General features: G+C 38.5%; 1 protein-coding gene across 1 annotated transcript; it reads right to left on the bottom strand.

Moving 5' to 3' along the window:
* Positions 1–459: 459 nt before the first annotated feature.
* HAG1 (histone acetyltransferase of the GNAT family 1) lies at positions 460–18447 on the bottom strand. Its single transcript, XM_090019610.1, has 13 exons — positions 17655–18447; positions 16474–16538; positions 15344–15424; positions 13809–13880; positions 12970–13138; positions 11106–11149; positions 8901–9000; positions 5679–5747; positions 5319–5373; positions 3715–3833; positions 1857–1950; positions 1014–1155; positions 460–933 (listed from the first exon to the last, which is right to left on the bottom strand). Exons 1-13 carry the CDS (start codon positions 18282–18284, stop codon positions 867–869), a joined length of 1707 nt encoding a protein of 568 aa, XP_089875736.1. The 5' UTR covers positions 18285–18447; the 3' UTR covers positions 460–866.
* Positions 18448–18932: the final 485 nt, after the last annotated feature.

Here is an 18932-nt window from a genome sequence, read left to right as displayed (position 1 = left end):
CATATGGATGTTCCATTGGCATACTAAATACCAAAAAATTGATTTTGGTATTAGCTATTAGTGATACGAGTAATAATGAGTACACTTGAAAGTTTTGGTTTCCAGAATCAATAGCTCTCTCTCTACGTGTGTGTATGCCCAGCATGTGGCAGGGGTCCCGGGTTCTGCCACGGAGCACCAGTACAATTTGTTAATTTGTGAAATCACTCACTGTACAAGTCTGAAGGAACCATACTTATTTCTTGGGAATAAATATCTTTGCTATCTGAGAAAAAAACAAACTTATTTCATGAGAAGGCCTTTCGAGTACATATTTTATGAGTTGTCCAATCTATTGCAAGTTAGTGAACACCAAGATACATGTCATCTTTTAAACAGCATTTTAGCCAGCATGACAGGTCTCCTGACTTAATGCCGGTTTTCTGTCTTAAGAAAAAAAAACATTTCAGCCAATTTACATTTTCTCTAAAAATGGGATCTCATATAAGATCATCATATGACTCACATCGGTACAACTGTTTGAATCTTATAATTACATAAATGTGATCATCTTTATTTCTGTCAGAAAAGCAATCTGACAACTGCCTTAAACTAATGGCAACCGATTTGGACAAACCTTCTTAGAGTTAAATCTTCACATAACTCATGGCCGATGCTGAGTTTCGTCATCGATCAGGCAATTAAGAAATGCAGAGGATTGATACCTTCATAAAGGCTCCACCCTATACCCAATCTCATTTCCACAATTTTTGGTCCTTCCAAACATATAATTTTGGAAATGCTAGAATGACGTGATGTAACAAATTGCATCATGTGGAAGCATGAACTTGCTTATGTTTTTCCGGCTCATACTCGTCAATTTAAAATTATTGTTGTGCCTTGCTGCAAGCCTGGAGTCCGGCTTGGACTTTGTTTGAGAAGAAATTCTCCAATCTAAGCACCAATGTATGCAAGTCAGAGTAAACTCGAAGCATTTTATCCATTACGCATAAATGCCAATGATGGACACTCACTTGGTAGCTAACTTATAGTAAATGGTATCAGGAGAGTTATACGTGCGTGCATTCGTGAACATCCTCTTCATATCTGCAACAAACATCTCAAATGTGACATAGTATTGCTCCGACTCCAGCCTTTTTGACATTGTCTTCAAATCTAGGAGGGGGAAAGCAACAAGAGGAATAACAGTTAATAGATACAAATCAGGACTTACAGATTATTTTGCAGCTACTGTTTGTACAAATATACAAATTGTCAACCTGTACAATTTACAAAAACCAACCAACTTGAAGGAATTTCCACACAAATATTACCCCTACCACTATCAATAAAATCCATTTTAGCAGGTCCCATAGAATAGAAGGGAGGAATACAATACTAACTAATAGACTGCAACACAATTTCCTAAATGTTTGTGGATCAAGACCTAAAGATATGATATAAAAAATTTATTTAGTGAAAGCGTATTGGAATCTGTAATCAGGTTTTCTAAAAGTTAAAAATCAATGGTTCATAATGAAAAAAAAAATTAATAAAATCAGGATTTTATGTTAAAACAACTCTAATCAAAGTATTTTCCTAATAAACAAACCACACTAATTGCATCATATGCATGCATGGGCCAATTTGAGCAGATAAAGTTGATACCTATAATTATATGCTACATGGTACAGTATTATTACACATACAAAAAACCTTGACACATACATTTAGCATGCATGTATTATTAGGAAAGATACTTCAGTTTCTATTATTTTTTCCAAGTCGATATTTCATCGAAATTAACTAGTGAAAATACAATCTGTTAAATAGAAAATGTCGGTACGAAGAAAAGTAATAATTTTAACACATCTCACCTATGGGGTCCTTGATAATATCATAATAATCAGGGACCTCATGAGCGTTAACCGGATCTCGGAATGGCCAAGCATCCTGATGATCATTCATTGCCTGTGCAGTGGGAAGATGGCCAGTTAATGCTGTAAAATGTCCACCAAAGATCACCAAAGGTTAAACAAGTAAAATTTATTTATGATTTGTCGGCAATCTCTAGCATGATTCTGATCTGGAAAGACATGAGATAGTTAGAATAACTTGCATGTTCCTCAGTTTCTTCCCATTCCCTATGGTCTTTTGCAGAAGTCCCACATACGAGTGCAAGCCAACCATCAAACATATTACTTGGGCTATAGTCCCAATAATGGGTAAATAAAGCACTTGTTTATTGCATCTTATTATAACTTGCATGTTCCTGAATGAATAGGTTGGTTGTGCAGATATAAGCCTTACATTAGGTATAACACAAATTGCTAAGTCAGCTATAGCTAATGTTACGTGCAATTTGTGTAATGATCAGTATTGTTAAAATTGTGCCTCAAGGCACAAAAGGAGCAGCTCGCCACAAGGCGATGGCCCTTTGGCCTTGAGGCACACATAAAAAGTGCAAACGGTCATACTAGCCACTCTTCTTATCAGGTCAAAGAGGTGCACACCTCATTTTATTTGGGTCAAATGGGGGCCTCCATTTGACACAAAAACGGGGGATGCCGGACTGATTAGGGCCTCTCTCTCTCTCTCTCTCTCTCTCTCTGCATACGCATGCAACACATGTTGTGTCCTTGTTAGAAGACCGACCTTATTATTGTTCATCAAGTTGAAAATTAACATTGTTTTGACAGCTAACCTTTTTAAAAGTTAACATTGTTTTGAAAATTAACACTGCTTTGTCCCTCTGAATTCTTTTTCCCACTCAAGGGATGAACCATGTAACCAGCTAATCTTTCTAAAAATTATATTGATGCGATAATTTTGCTGTTCAAATAATTGTCATGCTATTCATATCGATCACATTTCAAGTTTGCTTTGTTCTATATGTTTTCATGTGGAAGTTGCTTAAATGTTTCTATTTCATCTCTTCAAGTAACAATCTCAATTTCATTTGATATGCATCTGGATAGATATCAGATACTCTTTAATGAAATCTGAGATAGCCTACTTTTCATTTACTTTTCATTTAATGTTTTCTTGTGGCCTACTTTTAGTTTCTTAGATACTTACATAGATTAATATACACATTAATGTTACTTTTACATGTTAATCTCATATTTGTTGGTATTTATTTGAGATTTTTTATTTCTTATTAGTTGTTGCATTATCATTAAAGCATTTTTTATTTCTATTTTTAGATAATTTTTAAAGAAATTTTTTAAGGTTTTTTATAAATTGAGGCTTACGCCTTGCTTCAATTTTTGATGGAGTGCTACACTACGCCTCAATGCTTTTCACAACAATGGTAATGATAAATGCATGTAAAAGTTCCCTAAAAAAGAATCTCTTTGCCAAGAATTTTTTCTGTCCTGACACCACCCCACATTGAGTTCTAAAAGCCACACAGTTATGGTTTGTAGACGAGATGTACAAGCTGAACATATGGTGTTCATGCTTGGTTCGCTTTTGTGGCAAGTAGGATGGAGCTCGAGCTAAATGACTCGAGTTCGAGCTGGCTATTTATGAAAAAAGATACACTGTCCCAAATGCTGGAAGTAATAGGATTTGAACTCTAGACCTGTGGAAACAAGCTCAAGCAGACTCATTAAAAAAAAAAAGAGAAAACCTGATTCTGCACCAGACCACGCCCATTTCAATCTGAATAAGTGTGCATTCATATGATAGATATACATACAATTAATGAAAAGCAGTGGAATTTAGACTTGCCTTTAACAGTGTTCGCATGAAAGCATTCAATGACTGCCTATATGCAACACTATCTATAGGCGCATTTGTTACTCTAAACCGTGAATGTCCCCATTGGTCTGGAGTCCATCCTGCCTCCTCTGTAGATCAAATTGTCCGAACAGTTACACAATCATAGTAAAACTCTGTTTATTGACAAAAGCAAATTTGTATAGAATGAAATAATAATACATTATAGTTTGAAAAATCTATATTGAATATAAAACACAGATATTTTCACTAACAATTAAAAAAAAAAGAATAATTACTGAAGGTGTACACTTCGGCATTTGACCATTGATAATATAGGACTCAAGGCAATTAGTCTAGTGAGAATGAACATATACTAAAAGCACAAATGGAACACTCTAAGGGTGTGTTTGCCTCAGATATCAAATCTGAAGTGGTCTTAGATCCTAGGATCTCAGTGAGGCCAGTGTTTGATAGTCCTCGACAATTCTTCCATAGCGGTAAACACACACACACACACACACACACACACACACACACACACACACAGAGAGAGGTTCACGTATCTCTGGGGCCTGGGCCCACATCATCCTTCCTTTCATCCCCCCTTTCCCTTTAGCCATATATGAATGGCTGGCCATCCTCCATTCTGAGATCTGAGGATCTCGAATCCACAGAATGAGTAAATCATGAATTTGGCATCGGCATCATGCCAAATTCAATTATCGAATCTCAGATTCAATGCAATCAAACAAATTCTAAGACCCAACTTAACATTAAGAATCGGCCAAGGTTAGATGCTCATAAGTGGTAAGCCAAGGAAGAGAAAAAAACACATAAAGAATTGACACCTCAGTTTTTCGATTTCTCAAGAAATTATCCAGTAGATAAATCAGCACGTAGAAGCTTCTTTTTCTAAAGAAAATCTTTTAAGCTTTGATTTATAAAAATCCTAATGAAAAGAAAAAGAAATAATTCAAATTTAAAAGAGGTCAAACTTTATTGTCTTACACTGTGCAAAGGATATATGGAAATCCTATGCATTCTAGAAGTAATTATTTTTAATATTTTATATAGAAAATTATCAGATTACTTGCTAACATAATCTCAGTCCTCAGAAAATGGCCAAATAGACACTGCAGCACTAGGGTCATCATTCACTGATAAAAACAGAAATTTGAAAAACATCAAACTGTTTCATCCAGTTCTCTCACAATTAGGCACACAAACAGAAATCTGCAACTTAACATGCAGAACTGCCTGCTAGAACAACATAATTTCCACAACATAGAATGAAAAAATGGAGGCTTCACTTTGATTCACATAACTACTGGACATCTGCACAAAGGATACAAAATCTACACATGAAACTTATATGCGAGAAATGTTGAATTATTGATGGAATATAAATCCAGAGCAAGTTATTCACAACATTTTGAGTAGATTAAAGAAGGATGACAAATGATGTTCTAAACATATGAAAAACAAGAACGTTTCCAAACATGCCAAATAACAACTTCACAATAGAAAAAAGAATGTTTCCACATTCTCTATGGAAACTAAAGAATAACTGCTCAAGCATCTTGATCCATGAGAGAAATATGTGATTTACTCACTCAAGCCAGGAATGTCTTCAACCTTAGGCACCTTCTTGGGTATCCCAGCTTCTTTCTGGAATCATTGTCATGTAGAAAAATCAGCTCATGAAAGATGCAATTCATCACCAAAAGATCTCGATTGCATCGTACGTAAACAAAGAATCCACAAGCCGCAATGCATAGACACATACATATGCATTCTTTTGGTGTGTGGTTTCAAAATCAAATTATAGGTATAAAGGAAATTTCATTTTAATGAGGAAGAAAACAAGCTCCCATCAAAGATCTCTATTTCAATGAAATCAAATAGAGAATCTAGTAGTGCAAAACTTAAATACATGAAAAAATTCATATCAAATTACATAATCATGTACAGACCTTCTGAAAGTCAATCCCAGGATATACTATGTGACAATTGGAGAGTTCCCGTATTTTCTCATCAATTGCCTGCCATAGAAATGCAAGAGCGTTAGATGAAAAAATCACCATATTCTACAGAATCAAGGATGCCCATAGAGGTTGATCCATCATAATCTTTCACTCCTTCAGTACTTCAGATCAACGAATATCATGAATATTAGTGTACAAAATCTCATTCAGCTTGTGCAAGTCTTTTAAATACAAAGACTAAATTTCAAACATTTGTACAACTGGAACCTCAATAATACAAAGGATGAAGACTGAAAAGAACATGCCCTGAAGTCACAAGAGATCATAACAGTATGTCACATTTTTCCCACTTACGGAGTTCTGTAACCTCTCCCTCCCTAAATTGCCCTGATATCTTAGGTTTTTAATTTTTTTTCATTCAATGAGTATGAAAATTGCCTAATTTTCGTCCTTCCCCTGCATTCAGTGCGTTCAGAATATTGTTATAGTACCTTAACAAATTCTTTGCACACAAAATTTCAAATGTAAGATGTAGTTAATCGCAAGCCCTCTGTGTCCTCTGTGTGTGTGTGCGCTTGTGTGCACATGTGATTGTATTGTAGATGTAGGTATATACCACTTAGTAGAGTCAAAGGGAAATCTAGTGTAAATTTCATTTGCTTTACAAGAAATTCCAGAATCACAAGGTTTAAGTTTTTGTTATATGCTGTATTTTGTGCTTTAGGAATACAACTATAACAGAGTCTCTCTCTCTCTCTCTCTCTCTCTCTCTCTCTCTCTCTCACACACACACACACACACACAAACGCACGCACGCACACACAATCTTATTGCTTTTCTATTGTAGAATAAAAACTATTTTAAGAAACAAAAGGAAGAGTATCATACAGAAGTTTCAGTTATCTAAAATATGCCATGGTAAAACTTTTTTTTGTCCCACTTTGCGTTCAATATTGTTTGTTTACGAAAAATCATTCCTTGTACCAAATCACTTCAGTCAAAAAGTTATTTTTTTATTTAAAGCTTTTATATGAGCCTTTGATCTTTCGACTTCTTCTAAACAGAAAAAAAGCATTCTAATCCTACACATGTTTTATTCTGAAGTATACAGATCACACCTGCAGGACTGGATCTACAGTACTATTGAAAAATTAATGGAGCCTACTTGATAGTACGGCACTATTAATAAAACCACATAGATTCCATTTGCATATACATGTGTACATCCATATATGCATATAGTTATACACAAACACATAAGCAAGAACACTAAATTTCGAATTGAGCTTGGGTACAGTCTGGCACGACCTAGAGGCTTTGTTAAATCCCAAGTGAAAAATCCTGGCTCAGGCTGCATAAGGAAAGAAGTAATGAAATGAATCATCAGTTCCAACATTTCCATTTTGGACTTTGTGCTACATTCCTTTTCCCTTTTCTGCTCTGAAATAAAATTGAGAACTGCTTGCTATGTCACAGGGATTCGGCTAGCAGGGTGCCGCACCCGCATCGACGCGACTCGACGCGGGTGCGGCACCGGGTGCGGTCAACCCGACCCTGGGTGCGTTGACCGCACCCAAGGTCATTTTTTTGGATTTTTTTTTTTAAAAAAATTCCCTATGAAATGGGCTGCGGAATTTTTTTTTAAAAAAAAATTGGGTTGCTCAGCCCCTTGTCAACCAACTCCTCACAAAGGAGAAGAAAAGGAGGGGAGGTTTTTTCACCTCGAAAGGCCGCAGCAACGGGGCCGTCGGGGTTGCTCGCTGTCTGCGGCGATCATTGGGAACCATAGCAGAGAGGGGACAGCGACGGTGCTGTCGCCGGCAGCTGTAAACGTCAGGTGACCGGAAGAAACGAGACCGCCGATGTAACAGGGAGAGAGGCTCAGTGGAAGGGGCGCCGACTTTCTTGGCGTCGGGGTTCTGGCGCAGCCGATCGCCAGTCAGGAGGTCGCCGTTGATGTTGCAGGTGGCCGCTGGGAGGTCTGCCGAACTCAGAGAGGGGGAGGCGAAGAGGTCGGCAACGACGAGGGACACAGGCGGCGAAGGTGGGGGATCACCGGAGCTTGGAGGCTGCCGTCGGCTTCGATCGTCGACGTCCTGCGACACAGGGGACGAAGAGGGGGGGTGCTTGCGTCGTCGGGGTGTCTGCCAGACTGAGAGAGGAGGCGAACAGGTGGCCGGCGGCGAGTCGCCGACGCTCGGTGGCCGCAGAGAGGAGCGAGAGGAGAACGGGCGAGGAGAGAGAAGGGGCGAGGGTTTTTGCCCCCCGCCCGAGACACCTGCGTCTTTTAAAAGGCGCAGGTTCTCGAGGCTTCGAGAACCCGGGTCCGGGTTAGGCTCGGGTCTGGTTCGGACCCGGATCCGGGCTCGACACAGCGGACCAAACCCCGACACGTGTCTGGCACGAGTCTGACACGTTTTTTTTACGGGCATTACACATGGACCAGCTACCATACATTCATACATATACACTATACATGATTCGCACCCCCGCACCCGGGTTTTTTGGAAGTGCCGAATCCCCACACCCGCACCTGCACCCATGTGACATAGACTGATTGCTATTTATCATCTTGACTCTTATGCAATTCGATGTATTATCATGCATGCATGTTATTCTAACTATTGATTAAGTCAATATGCAAATAGTATTTTGTATGAAAATCAACCTTGCCCAGCTTGTTTTCTTTTGTACGTGAAGAAAACATTGCAGCTTGGATCATTTAAGTGCTAAACATAGCCCATATTAGAAGTCATCCATGCCAAGCATCTGGAAAGGTAGGGCTCCTAGCCACAGAAGCTCTAAAGAAGAAATCTAGAATTGTTTCCTACTCAACCCTCCACTTGATGCACCCATTCTTGTCTATTTCATACTAATGATGTGCAATACACGTGTGCTAAGAGCTTGTACTAAATTAAGGCTATTGAAAAAGTTGAACAGTTTTAGAACTCAACTGGTTTTGATTGGGTCAGATAAAAGTGTTTTATCAATTCGACTTAAGCTAACAAAAGGGGAAATTATAAAATTGGTTTCCCATCTCTATATTCCAGCCAAGGCCATTTTCTTATCAACAGGAACCACAATATGATGATTATATTGTCCACGATTTGAATAAGATTTCAAAAGCACAACGTACATATGCTCCCATACATTCACTATATCATAAGACAAACAGCATCAGATAGATTAAACTTCAACATTGAGCATCACCTGTCTCTGGCGCCGAATCATCGCAGATAAATCAGTATATGGAAGCTTTGGGTCTATTTTGCACTCCATAAGAATGCCCCCATCATAATCTTTGATATACCTGAAAATATTATATTTTGATCTGATCATCAAAATCAAGCTCTGCAATTAAGTAAATATCTACTTTTTTGTTAAAAAACACAACCTAAAGGTGGAATTGCGTTATTGTCAAGAGAACATCGTTACCCAGTTTGCTCTCTCTCTCTCTCTCTCTCTCTCTCTCTCTCTCTCTCTCTGTAATATATAAATATATATATATATATATACACACACACACACAAAAGCTGGCAGGTATGAACCAGGTTTGCAGCAAAATCTATGTGGACCAATGCTGGCTGCAGGATTCTTAAAAAAAGAAAAAGTGCAAACAACTTCTAGCGGCCTTTTGAAACAGCTGCTAAAGGCATTTAATGTCAGTTTCAAAATGCGGCTAAAAGCCTAGGATCTTTAGCAGCATTTCCATGCATTGCTAAAAGACCCTCTTTGCATGGCCTATAGGTGTGCCATCCAATCTGCTCGATCAAACAGCATACATCAGTTAGTGGGATGGCTTGCACGAACCATGGTTCATATGTACCTATTGCTCTACAATCATGCACGCATGTGTGTGTGTATATCTGTCAAAGTTCTGTCTAAAGTGATTGGAAAATGAGTGAAAATTTCTTGAGCTCAGGTGCCAAAGAGACATGATTGCCATTAAAGTGTCCCTTAAATATTGAAAATGTCCAAATTTCAGCCAGTTCCCCCTAGGGGTGTGAACTGTTTGGATTCAGGTTGGACATGGCCAATACCATATCCAACTAATCAGATATTGGCTAAATGGATTTGGATTCAGACTCGGATGGTGAAAAGCTCATATCAAATCCATTTTTTACATGTAATCTGATTCTAATATCGGTCAAATCTGGATATCCATCGATTTTGGCAGCAAAAAATCAAAACCATATCCGCATCTGATTATAATTGGATATGGTTTTGGTTTCTCAAATCTGACTAAACAGAGCCGAGATCAATAAAATATCGGATAAAATCTGATACATTAACATCCCTAGTTCCCACCATTATAATGGAATAGAATACAGAATGAGATCGAGGTGGATTCTCTGATCAAGATTGTAGCCTAAGTGGCATAAAAAGACTAATTTAAAGTAGTTGCATGAACATTAGGCATTAGCAAAGCACGTGCATGCATGCACACAGACACATTATATACATGAAATGTTCACAAAAGCAAAACAATTCTCAAAATATTCTGGAGCATTTCTTATTCTTTCATCTTCTAGAAAAGTTTTTCATGGGAAGAACTTGGGGAATGTGAAAATAAAAGTAGATACCTTTTGGAAGATCAAAAGCAAATGAAACATTTGAGAAAGGAAATATGTTTTCCTAGAACGAGAAACATACAAAGATATGAGAAGGAATCAATGTCATTTTTTTTCGACAGAGAAATCTGGGGTTAGACAGACCCCTACTAGTTATACAACCATATACCATTGGGATTTGAACTTGCAACATCCCAACACAAGGTGACGTGCACTAACTGCTCCTGCCAGACAAGCGGAGCACCCGTTGGTGAGAAGGCATCAATGTCAATTGAATTTTTCGTTTTATCATCAACCTTGCAAAGTTTTCCAGATGTTAAAAATCATGCAGATGTTTTCTAATAGACTAAGAAGAAAATAAAAAATAACAATATTTCTTATCACTTTGAATCTAAAAATGGAAAGAAGACATTTCTGCAAAGAAAATGTGACAAAAATGAAAAAAGGTATAATATTGGAAGTTTTTGTTTGTTAATACCTTGCAAAGTCTCTAAAGATTTTAAAAGACAGATATTTGTGAAGTATTTATCAATTAGAAATTCTCTAGGGATAATTCAGTAGATATGACAATGTCATAATTGATTAAGCCTAATATTTGTAAATTTAGAAATTCTGATAATTTGGTAGGCAGGACAATGTTATAATTGATCCTTGAAAAATTTTTTTTAGGGGGTGGAATTGATCCTTGTAATTATACCTAAAAGTATGAACACATGAAATTTCTTTCACCTTGCTCATAGCTACATTGAGATTCTGACATTTTCAGATCATGCTTCAGGCTGCCAAGCTGAGTGAATGAAGAAGGCCTAATCTACTAGCATTTTAGAAAAATTTAGAAAATTACCCTTGCCATTTATCCTTTTCGAATTCAATTTCCTTCGAAAATCCCTGCAAACACAAAATGCAAAGATCACTGAGACGCTGATGGAAAAGATCAATGACTAGAAAGTTAAATATGCATTGGGCAAAGGGTGAAGACAGAGGAAAACTCATTTCTGAACCAAGTAGATGAACCATAAACTGATTTTGAATACCTTAATCAATAGATCTAGAAAATACCTTGAAGAAAATATGATCCCAATTTAAGACCATCACACATGGCGCGGCGGACTTCTATTTGTCAAGCCCATATTCAAGCCTAAAATTCTCCTTTCCTGTTAACAATTATATAATTTTTGTAGTAGCTTTCAAGCTATCTGTATGTGTTCTTGACAAAAGTACATGTGCCTCTCTTGCATACGCTCTGATTCCTCTATCATGGTTTCAGTACCCACTGATTGACTGGGCGAATACTTCATTATTAATGTCATCTACGTGTGTCCAGGGCTCCAGGCTGCTGTACAGTTCATGTTAATAATGTCAACTTTGGGCTTTATAGCATGAATGTTCACGTCTCAATACTACTCTTAGGTCAGTGCATTTTGATAATCAAGACAGTGAGTGAACTTCCAAGAAGACCACTTGAGACCTCACCCATCATTTATCAGACACCATAGACCCTTGCCTAGGTTTTCACTGACCATTTTAGCAGCCTTAGATGATGCAAATCCCAAGCTGCTCTGGTATCCATCACATTGCAAGGTCTAGTCTATCTCATATCCCTTGTTTGACCCGGTTACGACTGATGTTTCTTTCTTTTTATCATACCTATATAATAGCTATACTTACTGGTTTTACCATCATTTGTTTCTAATTTTACCTTTTACCTCTTTTCTGTCTGCACATGTATTTGAGTATTTTTTTCTCTTTTTTCCTTTTTTCCCACAGAAGCTTCAAATGGTGGGGTGGCACAAGTTTTTGCATCATAAAGATAGTTTAAAGTTCTTGAAATACAAATGGACATCTCATTAGGCATTTCATTAAAAAATAAATGGTGGCGAAGCAGTTCTCAAGACCACTAAAACCTTGTTTTGCGAAAACATTTTTATGAGTGGTCTCATTCTCTTCCATGATTGCAAAGTACAGGCAATTGTTTGAACACTTTCAGACAAATTTTGCATTAGGTTCTCACTCTACACCCTCCCCTTCTCAGGATGCCAATAGAAGCATCAAACTTTCTCATTTATGCCGATCTTTACATTTCTAACAATATAATGCAATCATGGACACGAAAGAATAAGAGTGGTCATTGAATATATGGATGCCATATGAAGCAGTTCCACATAGGGGTGGCAATCGTGTCGGGTTGGCGGGTCGACCCGACAGGTTGGCGGGTCAGCATACCTCAACCCAAACCGACCCGTTTATTAAACGGGTCGGCTGTGGCAAACACGAACCCAGCCCGTTTAATAAACGGGTAACCCGACACGACCCGCCAACCCATTTAATAAATGGGTTGGGTCGGGTAAACGGGTTCTCAGGTTTGCGGGTCGGGTTGACGGGTCGGGTTGGCAGACGGGTTGGCGGATTGACCCGCCCGACTAACCCGTTTATTAAACGGGTCAGCCGGGTTGGCATACCCCCAACCCGAACCCGCCTAAGAGGCGGGTTGGCAGGTCGTGTCAGGTTTTCCCACCCCTAGTTCCACAGGGAAGTTCAGTCAATATGGAGTGAAATTGAGAAAACGAAGAATACAGCTGATCATATATCATACTGAAAGTAAAAGACAGGAACATATCAATAAATAAGAAAATTTTGGACAAAAATGAGGTGCTCATCATGTGTACCTCAGTACCTGCTTTATAAAATGGTCCCTCAAAAGAAAGTACCTGTTTTATAAAATAACCAACAGCATTATTGTCGGCATAGGTTAAAAAATGGGTGAGATGATCGACATCACGAGCATGTTGTTTCAGGTGGTTCATCAGTCTTGTACCATAGCCTTTGACTTGCTCATCAGCTGTAATAGCAAGAAAAGCTATCTCTCCAAATTTCTGGCTGACATATTTCAAGGACAGGGCATTGTTACAAGATACAGAATATAAAAAAATACACATTTGATCAAAAGTTTGAGTATCAAATGAGTTAAAATTTTCTGAGTAAATTTTGTTTGGTAACTACTTAATTCTCTTCAAAAGTGAAAAACAGAATAAGTTCAAGAAGGTTGGATGACAAGGAGCCAAAGAAACAAAAGACAAATAAAAAAACACAATGAAGTCACAAGTAGTTTAAAGTCAGTAAGAAGTGTATTCCTGCATGACAAGAACTTATCTAACTACAATCCAGACTAGACCATATAATGGCAAATTTTATTCTCCATGTTGGATGCAGATGAAGATCGATTTGGCAGGCTGCTTGCACAAAGAGCTGGTTTTCATGATATGATCAGGGTATAAGAAAGAAGAAAAGATTGGTTTTGGAATGCATATGTATATACATGTGCATGCATATCCATGCAAAAGTTTTTTTACTCAATAGAGGTCTTAGTTGAACCCTAGATCATGCTCATAATGCCCTGCATTGTGAAGGGCAAACTGAACTCGAGAGTTTTTGCACATCACAAGGGACATGGAACATAACAATCTTCTACTATCAACTAATGCAATATGTCACTTCACTCAAAACAATTTCATTTGAGAGGACAAAACGTAGATTTAGCTTCCCTTACCTAGGATATGGACGATATGTTATGCCCCCTACGACCAGATTGTTCTTGATGATCATCACAGACTTGTGACTTCTGCAACAGTACATTGAACACAAGCATCAAACAACCTCTAGATACCAAAAAAATGGAGGAAATAATACAAACTTATCTTAATTATTAGACAATCTACTGCTGTTACTCATAGTGCTTAGATTATTCAAGGCAAAAAGTCATCAAGCATGTCAGAAATGTAAAATGGCATAGAATACATTTATCAGTAACTTGACTTTTGTTGGATGATAGGTTATGAAAACATAGCAGGGAAAAAAGAGCACTTATTTGGTTCTGAAAAACATGGCATTTTCTTAATACAAATGAACTCTAGTATCATGCTATTCTAATGTTAGGGGCACTCAGAATTATTTACTCATGGCAGTCCATTATCTGTGCATATAGTATGTTTGTTCTAGTAGAGTGCCATGCAGTAAGCATTAAGAAATAGCAGATTACTGAAGAATGAAATTCCAAAGTAAAACACAGCATCACATAAGTCCGCTATTACAGACGAGAATAATGATTCTTTGTGGACAGAAATCAAGTAATTAAAAAATCCAGGCTTTTCTTGTCCTTTTTCCAACCAAAACTTACTGCATGGAGCATGCTGGAATCAAGTCACATGACACTTTCAAGGGCACTATGGAATAACTCCTGAAAGAAACTATGAAAAAGGGGAAAACGAAAACATGACCATGTGCAACTAAATGAACAATGTGACTCCAAAAATAAACAAATAAAATTAAAAAGCAAGCAGATAGCGAGTCTACTGTGCTGAAAATTCCAACATGTGACAATTCTGGTAACACTGTGGCTCACACCTTCACAACAATACTAGCATTAATCCGTCTTGAACTTGAGTCTAAACAAACTAAAGTCATGCTCATGTTTAAGCCTTAAGGACCTGAATCATCTTTCTATCCCATGGCATAAAACTCCAGAAGACAAGAATCCCACCACCCAGACTCCAGAGCTACTGTGTTATGGACCTTATGGTCCTAAATTACGATGAAGAACAAATGTCACATATAAACATGAGTCCTTGAACATATCTCTGAACACATCATAAGAGATATGCTGGCTGCAAATAATTCTAGATTGCTTGGGTTTCTTAAGAGTTAAGATTCTATTTGCATGTGCGCAGAATCTTCCAAGAGCACCATCTCAAAATTCAACAACCTTTAAATAGGAAAAGATTTTGTGAACAATTTAGCCTGTTTACATCTAATCAGAAAGTAGAGGTGGCATCCAATCATAAGAATGAATTTCATCTAATAAGCATGAGCTACTCTGAAAAGTGCATGTCATTCAGTCACAATCATAGGCTTGAATATCATATATAAAGCTCAAAAGAGATATGCATGCATGATGGTCAAAACAACCAGATATATAAATCAGAAAACAATTATCAGTTCATTTAGCTTCGACAGACAAATGTTCTATTCATTTAGCTTCGACAGACAAATGTTCTAAAATTGCTGAATGAAAGCATAATTTACTACCTATCCATCACGAGTCGGACTATGTATTCCCTGGGCATATTAGGCAATTGCCTAGCAAAGATGTTCTTCAATCCAATCAACCTGTTGAAAACAAAAACCAGAAGCTGAATCAAAGTAAGAGACAAATCCAATCCATCTGATTGTTAAAACATTTCTAAAAATAAAATGGGAATGCCAGACAAAATGTATAAAATGGGAAACTATCAAGATAGATCCCACTTTGCCAAGGCAGTCCAACAAATAAACTCTACCAGTGTCAACCACATGTCAATAACAATCGTCAATAAACACAATAAGACATGGTGTGGGCATGTCATGACACTTTTATCTTATTCTGTCTGACACGTGCAGACAACCAGAGATGCTTCTTCATGGTATCTTATAAAGTTCATACAGACAAGGTACATATAAGGTCTTTCTCGAGCGATGAGCAATGTTGAGCTTTTATACAAATCAGCAATTAATGAATTATGAAATGAGAAGTGGTTTTAATTTTCTTATTTTTTGTAAGTTGTTGTGGCAATTTAAACCTATCTCTTTGTAAAGTTGAAACATGTCTGTCTATGGTATCTTAGTTCAACTGACTAAAATAACCAAAATGACATCAAAAGTGGTGCCAGTTTTGAAAATATATAGTTTCATTCAAATATGCCTGAATGAATTTTACCATTGCTGCAGTAAAAGGAAAAGTGGAATTGGTGAAATTTTAGCTGTAAATCTACCAGTTTGTGATGGTACCTTATTCTCTACTACACACAATAAATGAATGTGAAAGATTCGTTGGAGACAAAGATAGGTTTGTTATTTCAAGTGCTCGCTAAACAAAAAGCATGTTTTAAGACCTATGGCTTCACAAATAATGAATACAAAGCACGGGGCACAGCATAGAAGTGTGACCCTATTAGTTATTTAGCATATGAGGGACACCAATTTACAAACCTGCTGTTCTCCTTTTGGCAGTGAAGTGGCTGATAGTTAGCCAACTTAAGATGCTTCTATAAAATATAATTTCACCATATAGTCCACTATTTATAACATGCACTAGGCACCTTCCTATGCATCTCTTCCGAGGATTGTGCATTGCTGAAAGAAGAAAAAGATGAGCATAGGTCCAAGAAGGAGAAGAATACCAAATCATATGCTCATCGATCCCATCATTGGAATAGCATGCAAACTTGAGTGTTCCAGCTTCTTCCTAAGAAACAGAACCCGCTCAATTTTATTTCAACCAGATCCAACAAATTTTACTTTATGTAGCCAAAAAAAATGAATAAATGAATGAAACATTGACTCAAGCAAGCTAAAATGAGAAACGAACCCAATTAAGAGCTTAATAAATATGACCACTAAGACAAATATTCAAGAGAGCTCTTCTTGAATAATCCTTCATGAAAGAAGAAAAGAATAACAGAAAGAGTTTGATGTAAAGCAGTGAGAGAAGCTCTATTGGACATCGTACATCCAACATTTGGTGGCAAGATCCACAAAAACGTGTGTGTACACCATATGATGTCCTAGTTCAAAACCACAATAGATTAGATCACGCAAAAAACACATGCAACTATGTTTTCTGGAGCATCCTAAAGATGACCTAACAAAAATGGGTCCCTACAAAACATGTGTGTGTGTGCAACAAATATTTGGTACAATCATTTGTACATACAATCTAGTAGAAAATGTTTTTTTTACGGTTCTACTCTTACAGGTGTGAACTACAGTTTGTTTAATAGAAAACAAGGTTTTGAATCATGTGTTTGCAACATGTAAGCAGGTTTTCAAGGTCTTTGAAAATTAACAGCCCACAACAGACCAAAATTTGAAGCAGAAAAGTGCTATTTTTATGCCAAAAAAATATGATCCAAGGTGCAATCGTTGCAAACAAACCATGTTTAACACATCTACTATGTCATATTGAGTGGTTGCAACTTACAACTTGCGCCTATGATTTTCCAACTCTCTCTCTCTCTCTCAACTTACAACTTGCGCCTATGATTTTCCAACTCTCTCTCTCTCTCTCTCTGTATATATATATATATATATATATATATATATATATATATATATATATATATATATATATATATATATATATATATATATCATGTAAGTGGGGCAAATTAAATGAGTATTTTGAAACTGCAGGCAAATTTGTGTCATAAGGGGGGGGGGGGGGGGGGGGAATGTTTAACTCGGGATATAAATAGCTAAAACTTTAGCAAAATAAAAAACAAAAAACAAGTCTTTTTAATTATTTCTAATAACGCCTGAAAATTATGAAAAATTAAAATACAATCACAATTCCAAAAATTACCTCTCTCTTTAAGCTCTCTTCTCTGGCACTATACGCCCCGCTGGTCTGTATGTTCTCCGTGAAGATCCCCTTGCCGGGATCATCCTTCACGACGATCCCCGCGCTAAACCCCACAGCCGGCGTGGCTGTTGCCTGGGCGGCCGGAGCCACGGCTGGCGCAGCGCACTCTTCCTTGGCGTTCTCGGATTCGGGCTTTGCCGGCGCGTTCTCGATCTTAGGCTTCACGTTCCTCGCGGAGGAATTCTCGAGCCGGGCGGCCGTGAAATTCCGCATGGAGTCCTCATCCTCGTCCTCCTCCTCATCGTCGTCGTCGTCGTCCTCCTCCTCCTCGGCCTCCGCCTCCTCCTCGTTCTCGGAGTCGGATTCGTCGGGGTCGGAGTCGGCACGGGCGGAGATGCTGTCAAGGTCGTCGTTGGAGGTAAGGGCTCCGTCGCGGGTGTCGGAGAGGGAGGAGGGGTAGAGGTGGTGGGGGTGATGGTGGGGGTGGGGGTGGGGGAGGTGGTGATGGTGGGGCGGGAGGGAGGAGGAAGGGAGGTCCTCGTTGAGCTTGCGCTTGTGGGCGGAGCTGGAGACGGAGGCGGAGGCGGAGTGGGAGGGGGACGCCGAGTGCGCGCCGGAGTTGCCTTCCATTTCTCTCCCCCCTTCCCCCTCGGTTCTAGGGTTAGGGTTTCAAGGAGTAGCTTAGGGTTTTAGCGGTGGGACTCCGAGCGGCGGTGACGCCACCGTCGGCGATGACGGTTTGCGGTTTTGGGGTTAGGGTTAGGGTTCTGGGGTGTTCCCGGTCTCTCATCTCTACGGGAGGTGGCTCGTCCTGGTTGTGAACAAAAACGGTTCGGGTCCTGGACCGGGTCAGACCACTCGAGAGTGGAGTACTGTCAAAGGATCGGGTCGGGTCGAGTTGGATCTGGACCATGATATGTTGTGGTTCCCAAGTCCATATCTAAGTGCAAGTGATGAATCCGGATGGTCAGAATTAGACCCAATTTACTTCATATGTACGGTTTTGGTTATATACTATATTCCCACGTTCAAACAGTCCCATCGGCTTAATCCTCGGGTCTACTGACCCAAGTCCAAGTCCACGTGAGGACTTTCTAGATCCAATCAAGACTGATTTGGTTATTGCCCTAGAATTAGAAGCAAACTGGACCTGTCTCTTATTGTATTATATGTGGAATTTAGTAAATACCCACATTCAAACAGAATCCCATTTTCTTACACCCTTAGATGTCTCAAATCTCAAGCCGAGATCAAGTCCAGATGAGGAATTTTTGATCC

Source organism: Nuphar pumila, chromosome 10 (assembly GCF_984573655.1).
Source record: "Nuphar pumila chromosome 10, dmNupPumi1.hap1.1, whole genome shotgun sequence".
Classification (NCBI taxonomy): domain Eukaryota; kingdom Viridiplantae; phylum Streptophyta; class Magnoliopsida; order Nymphaeales; family Nymphaeaceae; genus Nuphar; species Nuphar pumila.
This window is presented reverse-complemented; position numbering and strand designations above follow the sequence as displayed.